Source organism: Neltuma alba, unplaced genomic scaffold (assembly GCF_004799145.2).
Source record: "Neltuma alba isolate B1F8T4 unplaced genomic scaffold, ASM479914v2 tig00011855_pilon, whole genome shotgun sequence".
NCBI lineage: Eukaryota > Viridiplantae > Streptophyta > Magnoliopsida > Fabales > Fabaceae > Neltuma > Neltuma alba.
In genome coordinates, this window is record NW_021636460.1 from 25,367 (window position 1) to 36,206 (window position 10,840).

The 10,840-nt window shown below is 33.7% G+C and overlaps 1 protein-coding gene across 3 annotated transcripts; it reads right to left on the minus strand.

Annotated features, from left to right (window-relative positions):
- Positions 1–2,024: 2,024 nt before the first annotated feature.
- LOC114718640 (serine/arginine-rich SC35-like splicing factor SCL28) lies at positions 2,025–6,131 on the minus strand. 3 transcript variants are annotated; one of them, XR_003737838.1, is made up of 7 exons: positions 5,865–6,131; positions 5,430–5,507; positions 4,921–5,085; positions 4,746–4,810; positions 4,331–4,370; positions 2,461–2,891; positions 2,025–2,323 (listed from the first exon to the last, which is right to left on the minus strand). XR_003737838.1 is itself a non-coding variant. In XM_028904032.1 (7 exons), exons 1-7 carry the CDS (start codon positions 6,047–6,049, stop codon positions 2,314–2,316), a joined length of 759 nt encoding a protein of 252 aa, XP_028759865.1. In that variant the 5' UTR covers positions 6,050–6,129; the 3' UTR covers positions 2,025–2,313. The 3 variants fall into 3 exon arrangements, 2 of the variants coding, with proteins under 2 accessions (XP_028759865.1, XP_028759864.1); XM_028904032.1 differs by having other exon boundaries at positions 2,676–2,891; positions 5,865–6,129; XM_028904031.1 differs by having other exon boundaries at positions 2,025–2,891.
- Positions 6,132–10,840: the final 4,709 nt, after the last annotated feature.

Here is a 10,840-nt window from a genome sequence, read left to right on the forward strand (position 1 = left end):
GACATTACTTTAAAAGAAAATTACTTGTATTCGGGGAATGAATCCAACAGACAAAATTGTCTCAATGATTTGCCACTATAACATACCTACTTTTAAAAATATTTTAAAAATGCAACCATGTCTGTATTCTTCCTTGGCAGAATAGAAAGCAAGGAAAAAAAAACCGGACCGGACCGGCCGGTTCAACCGGAAAACCGGTGAACCGGTCTGTAGTCCGGTCTGGTTTAATTATTGGACCGGTGGTCTAACGAACCGGTGAAAAACCGGTTTAACCGGAAAAAACCGGTGTTAAACCGGGCAACCCGGTTCAGTGGGTTGCCCGGTTTATTTTTTTGGCCAGCCAGACCGCTCAAAACGACGCCGTTTTATTTTAAAAAAAAAACTACTTCAGTTTCGGTTCTTTCCTTTCGGCTTACTTGGTCCAGTGGTGTCTGTCCAGTCGAGTCCCCTAATCCCCTAAAATAAAAACGACGACTGGTTCTTTCCTCCCGGCCGCCCCTGACTCCCCTCTGCTCGCGAGACTATCCTCCCTCCCTCAAACCAAAATCGCGATCGCCTCCTCCAAAATCCCTGCTCCCTAGCGTCGCTGACGGCATGATCTACGGCAGAGCTCCTTGTTCGGTCGCTCCCTGCTTCACCTTCGCCACCAGTCGTCGCAAGCCTGAGTCTCCCTCAACCTCACCGATCACCACCTCCTACTTCGCCTTCGCCACTCCCATTACAAAAGGTAGAACCAGAAGTTTAAGGCTCTGAACTCGGAAGACTCTCGCCCCTCGCATTCGCAATTCACAGAAGGCAGAAGCAAAATCAAAAGTCGTAGGACTCCCTCAAATCCCAATCGACGTTATCTTTTCACCCTTCGGTGCGTTGAGTTTTGGGTAAGCTAGAAACTATTCCCTTTCAGGTAGATTGTGTTTTTTGAATTAAAGAGGTGCCTTTGTTCCTTCCTTCTCTCTGGCTGTCGAGCGGGTTGGGAAGGGAGGAGTCAGGACGTGAAAATTATATTTTGATCTCTGAACATTTGAAGTAGGAAGCGAAAGTCGTTGATGATTTTTCTTTTTTTGCTGAAATAATATAGATTTTGTTTCATTGGATTGAATTGAATTGATTCTGGATATAAAAATTATTGTGTCTATGATATCTTATCGTGAAAGGTGAATTTTATGGTTTTGAAGAGAATTTGATCTTTATGAGGGTAATTTTTTGATTTGAAAATTCCAGACTATGCGCATTGATACATACGGTATATGGTGAAATTGAATTATATTATTTTAGTTATATTATTTTAATATGACCGGTCCGACCCCGGTCCGACCCCGGTCTGACCAATAACCCTTAACCCACTGTCTCGACCGGTTTAATTCCCGGTCCGGTTTTTTGTTCCTTGATAGAAAGTTCTTTCTTCGTTCCTTTCAAGTTCTAACATGCCGACCAACTAACCAGACTGTATATTTCCAAATCCAATGGTCCATATTTAACCATAGTTTCATACTATAGAATCGCATTTTCTTCTGTACTTGTTTCTTTATTATTACCTTAAGTTCTGCAACTTATGTTTTAATAAAGAATAAAAATGAAATAAATAAATAAATGTAATACTTGTCAAGTATTTTTGTAGTCAAGCATTCAATAATTTAAAATAAGATAACTTGTGCAATACCAAATTAAAACGTGAATCCTATGAATAATACTACCTCTGGTCCTTGTTGACTAATTTAAAGAGATTAAAAAAATAAATTGAGTTATTTATTTGTCCTAAATAGGTGTTATATTTTTTAAAATATCTTTACTAATCAAATGTATTGATTAAAACTATTATTGTTAGAAGAACTACTTTGGAAAAAAATACATAAATACAAGAGACAAAACAAATTAGGATCTTATATTTAGGTCCAAAATAAAAGTCAAACAGAGTCTTATATTAAAACCTGGAGGTAGTATCTTACTGTAGGTTTGGTATTATATATAGATACTCGAATTTCTGGATACTGATCGGCTATCCGAGAAAAATTACAAGACAATGATTTCGCACGAGGTTAAGAAATTTGATTGCAAACACTCGAGGGAAAAGAAATCCAAAGCCTAAATAACCAACTGATAGTCTTCCATAGTTGACAAGGATGTAAGCAAATGTTCAAATACCAGTAATAAAGCAGCCTCCTCCGAAACAAAACCCAAAATAGTCAGCTAAAGACTAAGATATATTAACATTCCTGCCTCTCAAAATATCTAGGTTTGATTCGTCACATGTATTGCCCTTTCAAGGAAAGACTAGACACAGCGCCACCCTGAAATGATATGCTTTACGGCCAATCAACGAGGCCTGCACAACCATGAAGAATAACTAATCAGTCATTGCACAAATATCCCAACATTAATTCAATTCCCAAGGCAATGGAATTAAAACTTGAGGCAAAGCAGATATTCTGTTTGCAGCATGACGCAGAAGATACTACTTACCATATGGCTGCATAAATTTGAAACTCTGTTAAACATTGGTATTCAGCTTCAAAGTGGGAGCAGAAATGGATTTCTTTAACACAAACTTGTTATAATTCCAGGATTTAGCTGGCTAAACATGATCGTTATGGATCATACTTGGAATGGGCAGAAATTTGACATGCAATGATTGGCAAATATGGTTACTCAAGTTGGCAGACCTGCAGAAGCCATACCTGTATGACCGTGAACGAGACCTTGAGGGACTACGACCATTACCCCTGGGAGTCTCTGATCTACTACGTGTATGATCCCTCCTGTCATCAGGACTCCGACCATTCTCCCTTGGACTTGGGGACCTCCTGTAGTCCTTCCTTCCACGAGGTGAAGGAGACATGGAATAAGATCTTGATCGCTCAGGAGAATAATAATTGTCCCTGTCCCTATGATCCCTGTATTGACAGCAGGAAACCAAGTTGACGAGATATTGGTGAAAAAACAGTTACAAATATACAAGAAAGAATAACACAGACCAGAAGCATCTCATAAATCAGCAAGAGATCTGAATATATGCAGCAGCAATAAACTAAAAATAAGTCATTCATGCAGTCATTCAAACCAAACTCTGAGCATTTTTCACATGTAGATGAACTAATACTCACTTCCTCTTCAAAATTTAACTAAAAATATGACCTTTACCTGCACCTTTCCATATTTCTTGGACAAATACAGATACTTGGATCGAAACAGAGTTATGAATGATGTACTGGAAGATCAGCATCCGTAACTTCATAGCTTTCTCTTTGCCCCAACTTTATAAAATCACAATTATCTTTCTTGCACAATGTCATCATTTCTCTACCAGTATAAACTTTGGCTTCCTTTCTTTGAGGATGATTTTCTTTGGCCAAGTATAAGCTTTATATTCTTTATAAACTGGATGGTATATGCAAAACAACGTATTAAACTTAATAAAGCCTACTTTAAAATAAATTTATGTAAGGAAATAAAAAGTACTCTATGTAATTGAACCATTCTTCATGTCGGTATTAACCTTTGCTGGAACACTCAATAAGCAAGCCTCACAAACCAAATAGCACAATGTAGGGAAAATCCATGCAACTGGTAGAACAGTCAAACATATGGGAATTTCCTATGGGGAGTCTGATAGAAATGTAAGTAGCACATCACTTTAAGCCTCTTTACTCATTAGTCTTTATTAATCCAGAAGTCTTTAAAGTCTTCCAGTTCACTTTAATATCTGCATAAAGACAATAAGCAGATATCATTTATTTCATTGGAACGCGTTACAAGGAAGTCATCATGATCCAAGGATTGGATACCACCCCAACTTCCTATAAAAAGTAAGCAGTAAACCTACAAACTATCACTCTGAACCAGCAAGGAAAATGTATTATCATTACCGACAAATTTATTATGTAACATGGCCTGTTAAAAAATCCTCCACTACCAGAAACACATCATCAAAACGCTAGTATAATAATAGTAAACCAAGGCTGATAGTCAACCCAAACAAGAGATAGATTTTCCCCAAGGAAAATGCACAACTCCTAATTTTCCACAAGAGATAAACAATAGATGGCTCCGTTTCAAGAAGGTTTTTGATCCTACGCCATTAAAGCCAATACAAGTCTGAAATTAAGATATTCCTTCAGAGAAAATACTATTGATTACATTTTGAATTGCAGTTAATGCAAATAGCAATGCCTCAGCATACTACATGTTTATGCAACATAATATCATACAAATGCTAAACAAAGCGTGAGTGCAACTATGCATGAATATATTCAAACATATATCAATAGGGAAAACATAACAAGATATATACATGGGAAAAGTAATATATATTTGAAATGTGTAAGACTCGAACCTTGTGTGATCCCCAGCCGGTGATGGAGACCTTGAGTAGGCTGCGACCAAAATGAGATCAAGTTGCAAGAAATAATTAATTCCCATTGAAAGCTTAAATATGGATGAGTTTGATAAAATTATTTTTTTAAAAAAATGTAGATCATGCGCTCTACATAAAATCTAAGGGGGGTCACACTATGCATAACTTATGAATACTGCGACCTCCTATAAGTTTTATAATATATATATATATATATATAGTTATATAGATACATGGTTCTCATAACAAGTCCCTTTAAGGAAAAACAAAGTATTGAGGTTACAAGCAATACTTATTATATTTACTACTCACAAAGCAAGCTTATACCTCATTAAGCCAAACGTGTTGCATTAAGAAACTAATTTAGACCCAAAGATAAGTGGTTTAAACTCACAACGATATCGGCGCCTTGGGGATCTTGTGGGAGTTCTCCTTCTACCATTTCCTCCATATCGACCACTATAAGTTGAATAAGAAGACATAAGTCAATAAAAAATGGAGATCCAGTAAAGAATACAAATAAAATGCCAAGAATGTAAAGCAGTTCAGATAACAGACTGTCACCATACCTTATGCGACCATTCATACGCATTTCTTGAGGAGTTTTCCTATTTTCCTCAGCATACACAATTCTTATTTCCCGCCCGCCAATAACAGTATGATTAAGTTGTTGCTTTGCTTCAGCAGCATCTTCAGCATACCGGAATTTGACAAAGCCAAAGCCCCGGGGCTCACTATAATTCAAATTCAACAAAATTATTTAAATTTTTCAGCGTTTTGAGAGCATACACATGCAATCAGAGAAAGCAATGTATGGACAAAATAAGCAGTATAGAGAAGACAGATTAATGATCAATATTTATAGTAATAATTTTTTATTTTAAAAAAAAAGTGGCCAGAAAACATACTATTTCTCAGAAGAATCTGACACAATCACGATGCTTTTTGTATGCCTTACAGCTAAACCACTGGTTTACAAATTTGGCATGCCTTACAGTGGAAAGATAAGAATATAGTAAAGCTTATAACTGAATAGAACTTTCACTTTTTGTTGATGATGAATGGAGATCAGGCATACCCAGTGTAGTAATTCTTAGGAAGATATACATCTTTCACAGGGCCATAGCGCTCAAAGGGGCCCCTGAGATCTTCAGGCCTGCATAACGGGAAAAAAATGTTCTCATTCTATGATTTTGCTCAGATAAATGAAATGACATGGAAACAGAAGGGAACTTTCCACTTATCCAGGGCGGAATTATGCTTTTAGTAACAGAAGAAATAAAAGCGAGTGACTGATCAGATGGTTCGTAGTCGGCAAGTATCCTCTACACGTTACTATTCTCAATTGCATGGGCATTCCAGACATTTATTGAGCTTCAAAATAAATGCTCCCAACAATAAGTGTGCCAAGGGATCATTTACAAGGAACAAAATGGCAACATTATCAACAGGAAAACAGAATAAAAAATCCACTAAACGAGTAAATATGAGGGAGACAAGAAGAAGAACTGACCTCGCGTCGAGCGGAAGATTACGGACCAGCAAGCCTGAAGGAGCAGGAGAGCGGCGGTCTCTGTAGGACCTGCTTTCGCGGTAGCGATCACGAGGTTCATCGTCGTACCGTTTGCGTCCACGCCGTGGGGTTCTGCTTCGCCGGCGAGGGCTGGAGCTTCTGCTCCGGCTTCGGTATCTCGCCATAGGCGCAAATTTTCGGAGTGAAATAAGAAAGATAGAGAAACCCTACGCGCCCCACGGGGCAGAATCACAGGCAGCTTGTGCTGTTGTGCAAGCGAAATAAGCAAATATAGCTTCAAGAAACATCGCTGTAAAAAAAAATTGAACATTCTATCAATAAAAATGTCCAAAGGATATCAGATTGTGCCGTTGGATTTTTCTTTTCTCTTTAACAATGTTTATGCAATATATACTATTTACACGTTTTATTTGTTCAAATTTTTTGAATATTTTAATTAATTACTATATATTTTATTTTTGTTGGGCTTTTCGAATCAAACTTTTAACATTTTTTTTATTTTTTTTCAACAACAGGTCACATTTTTAATTATTGTCAATTGTGCTCTAACAAAACAAATTTATATATCCGTTTAAAAAGCAATGTCTTTTTTTCCTAGATCAAAAATTACTAATCACAACATGTACTTCGACATTCCTATGGCAACGCACAGGCTTAACTTAATTCTGACTGATTTTTTAGAGTTAAAAAATGATTGAAAAAACCATTGGGTCAAATTAATAGACAACACTCAGATTAATTTATAAGATCTCATTTATAATCTACAAATAAAATCTTGTAAATATTATACTTAGAACCAGAAGAAGATGTAGTACATTCAAACGGATTCCAATTAACTATGTGTAGGGCCTTGGGCTAAAAAAAAAATGTGTTGGGCCAAGTTTTACGAAGGTGACGATAGGCCCAAGCAAGAAATATATGGGTCTCAAAAAACAATTCATCCAGAAAACACCATCACGTTTCAATGGGAAATGCATTGGGCCTTTATAAGCCGATTGAAAATTAAAAATATAAGAATCATATCAATATCAATATCAATAGCACATAAAAAAAAAAGACCAATTAGATTGACTTTGGCGAAAAGAATTAATCTCTCACAAAATAATAAGGATTTAAATTTTTATTAAAAGATGTTCATATTTAATACCTGACAATATGTTGAATAAAATTGTATCTGATTAAAAAATAGCTATGCATAGAAAAAAAAAGTACATAAAAAATATAAAAAGCCAAAAAGGCTTTTTTTTAAATATAATTTCTTAAGATCTTTTTAAGTTATTGTTTAATTTATCTTTATATATTAATTGTCTTATAAACTTGAGTTCAATTTTTACGGGAATACTTGGCGGATGGTAATAATAAGAGACTACCAACTAATTTACATATACCTGTAAAAGTAGTTAAAAATATTAAATTTGTCATAAAATTTAAGTAATTTTTAATATTACCCTCATTTTTTTACTAGAATATTGTTACTCTCATTAACTACATTAAAGTTTAACATCATATTATTCTATTCTCTCAATGCCTTATTAAATATGGGCACATATTGGGGAAAAAAAATAATCATCATTGAAACTATCAGAAGGTGTTATAAAAAGGATAAAAAATTTCTTCTAGGGTCTTATAATAAGGATAAAAAGAGTATGAATTTAACATTCAGATTTTTTATTTTAAATTACTGATTATTATTTTTAATACGATAATACGAACATTACTTTATCTTGTGACATGTTTTTAATAGATAAGAAAACTTAAAATTTTTTACATATGGAATCTGGGGTCACAAAAGCAGCAAAGACCCGTTCCCTCTCGGTAGCACATGCAATGGCCCTCAGATTTCAGGAGAGCCAATGTCGCTTACGACTCCAATTATGGAAATTAATTTTCCCTCCAATAATTAGAGAACGATCGGCGATAAAAAAATAAAATAAAATATCTCAATCTTAAATAAATAATTAATACTGACATAGTAATAGGTAGTTCCATTTATGTCCATTGGCCTCATTGCGAGTCGCGTGATCCGTTTTTGGCTGACTAACATTTTAATAAAAATATTCATTGGGCATTAAATGGAATTTCATTTTTTTTTCATTTTCCTTTCTCTAGTCCCCGTCGCAAGATATATCCTTTTCTAAAGGATATGAAAATTCTTATATAAGTTATTACTTCATGGGATATTAATTCAATTTTTTACCATCACTTCTATTTAAAGTCGTTAATTAATTGTGGTAGATAATGCAAGACAAATCTTAAAAAATTTTATTTAAACGTGATAAAATCGATATTTTATTTTATTTTATTTTTAGGCGGGATTAATAATTGAATCACTTTTTTTAGTTCTTGTGAAATGATTAGAAGTCCTTATAATAAAAACTGAAGAGATTATATTTTAACAAAAATTAGACAAATTGTTCAATTCCATCCTTATCCGCTCACTCATGGTCAGAAAGTTTTATTGTCATTGCTGTTGTGTTTCTCTTATACGAATGGAAGACATTAGGAAAATGACATTTTCAGACTTAACTAATAATGTTAGGCATGGATGTCATCGTCAGCCAGGAGAATCATGAAATAGTTTCAACTTCTGACTTTTAATAATTACGAAATTAGATTAGAAACACATATTTTCTAGATTTAAGAGATTTTGAATTAATGCATATATATATATAGTCATGAGTTTGTTTTGACCAAAATATATGTATATACATATATTGTCGTGAGTTTATTGAAATTAATTACTCCTCCGGTCCTTATTATAAGACCCAATTTGACTTTTTATTTGGTCCTAATTATAAGACCCAATCCATTTTCTCTCTTATATTTATGTATTTTTTTCCAAGATAATCCTTCTAATAATGATAGTTTTAGCCAATATACTTAATTAGCAAAGATATTTTAGGAATAACAACACTTATTTATTATAAATAACCAACTTAACTTACTTCTTTAATCGCCTCAAATAAGTCAATTGGGTTTTATAATTAGGACCGGAGGAGTAGTTTATAAGTGGCATAAGAGAGTGAGAACGAGATAAGAGCGACAACGACGTTAAAAATGGCTGAGATGTCTGGTTCCAATATTCCGCGGTGCTCCTTTTTATTTATTTTTATATTTCGGCCCCTTTTTGTGTTCGCTTTGTTTAAAAGCAAAAAGGGGTTTGCTTCAAATCCTAAATACCCCAAAAACAAGCCATGTGCTTTTTACCCCTTTCGATCTCTATTCTCATCATCATGTCCTCTCTGTGTCCCCTGCCTTTTCACTCACATCTTTATCTCCAAATATCATCAACTTGTCTAAAAAAATAAAACAAAAGTACGGGCCCTATGTTTTCAGTTATTAAATGAATTGTATTGTTTATAAATGGTATACATATGTTTCTCATGAAATAAAAAATGACATGCGTGTTAAATTGTCACTTCATAACTAGGCGAGGGGTTATGAGAACAGAGTTAATTGAAGGAGTATTTGGCAACCTCCAAATCATGGTTTCAGAAGCATTTTTTCGTAAAACGAGACAAATTCCTTCACATATTTATTTTGTAAACCGTAAAAACACTTCTGAAACCATGGTTTGATTTCTATCTAAACATCGTTGAGAATGAAATGTTTGTGAAGCATCATGACTAATCTGGCATTTGCATGCCAATTAATTAATTATATCCATATGTGCACATATTGAATAAAAGCATACGCCAAAACACGTGGAGGCTAGCCGTTTATCAGTAGTCAGAACTGGAATACTCAAAAAGAACGACTCTATTTTTCTCGGGGAATATTTATGATGACCAATTCAATACATGTGATGATGGGGCAAATAATTCATGCGATTGTTAGTTTCTCTTGACGCGAGTTCAAATGTGACCATAGTACTCTTCTGATCGTAAATATAAAATTATTTTTTATAATCTAAATTATATTATAAAAATGGCCTTATATTTTAATGTACGAGTTAATTGAATAATTTAAGTAGATCAATGAAATTAGTAAAATTAGTTATTTATAATAAACATGTGTTATTTTTTCTAAAACACTCTTATTAATCCTGTGTATCAGTTAGAGTTATCATTTGATAAAATTTTTAATAAGTGCAACTATTATAAAAATTATCTTAAAATAAATAAATATAAGAGATAAAATAAATTATGTCTTATATTTAAAATCAAATTAAATATTAAATTAATTTTATATTAAGAATCGGAGATAGTCGTATGTCATGATATTGCGTGTATGTTTTATTTAGCTGCTGAAAGGATGATTTTGTGCCGTAAATGTTTATAAGCAAGAACATAGTGACTTATTTCTAAAATTCTATACTACCTCCGATCCTTAATACTCCTCCGGTCTTTATTATAAGACCCCATTTGACTTTTTATTTGGTCCTAATTATAAGACCCCAATCCATTTTGTCTCTTATATTTATACATTTTTTTTCAAGATAATCCTTCTAATAATGATAGTTTTAGCCAATATACTTAATTAGCAAGGATATTTTAGGAATGACAACATTTATTTATTATAAATAACCAACTTAACTCACTTCCTTAATCTCCTCAAATAAGTCAATTGGGTCTTATAATTAGGACCGGAGGAGTATAAGATTCTGTTTGACTATTATTTTAGTTCTAAATATAAGATCTCATTCTATTTTGTTTCTCATGTTTATACATTTTTTTTCAAAATAAACCTTCTAATAATGATAGTTCTAATCAATACACTTGATTAGTAAGGATATTTTAGGAAAGACAACACCTATTTAGGACAAATAACTAATTCAACTTACTTCTTTAATCTCCTTAAATTAATCAACTAGCTCTTATAATGATAACCGGAGGTAGCACTTACAATCGGCATCCACAAAGTTATCAACATAATATGATGCAAAAAGTTCCAAAGAAACATTGAAACAATCTTGTTTGATTGGTGGGGGAAACTTTAGAAAACAAGCAAAGGGA

Excerpts from the sequence above, each read along its gene's own strand:
- LOC114718640 (XM_028904031.1), bottom strand. The coding sequence starts at position 6,049 with ATGGCGAGATACCGAAGCCGGAGCAGAAGCTCCAGCCCTCGCCGGCGA. Across the intron at positions 5,508-5,864 it reads AATCTTCCGCTCGACGCGAG|GCCTGAAGATCTCAGGGGCC; the intron begins GTCAGTTCTTCT and ends CCCGTTATGCAG. Across the intron at positions 4,371-4,745 it reads CCCAAGGCGCCGATATCGTT|CCTACTCAAGGTCTCCATCA; the intron begins GTGAGTTTAAAC and ends TTTTGGTCGCAG.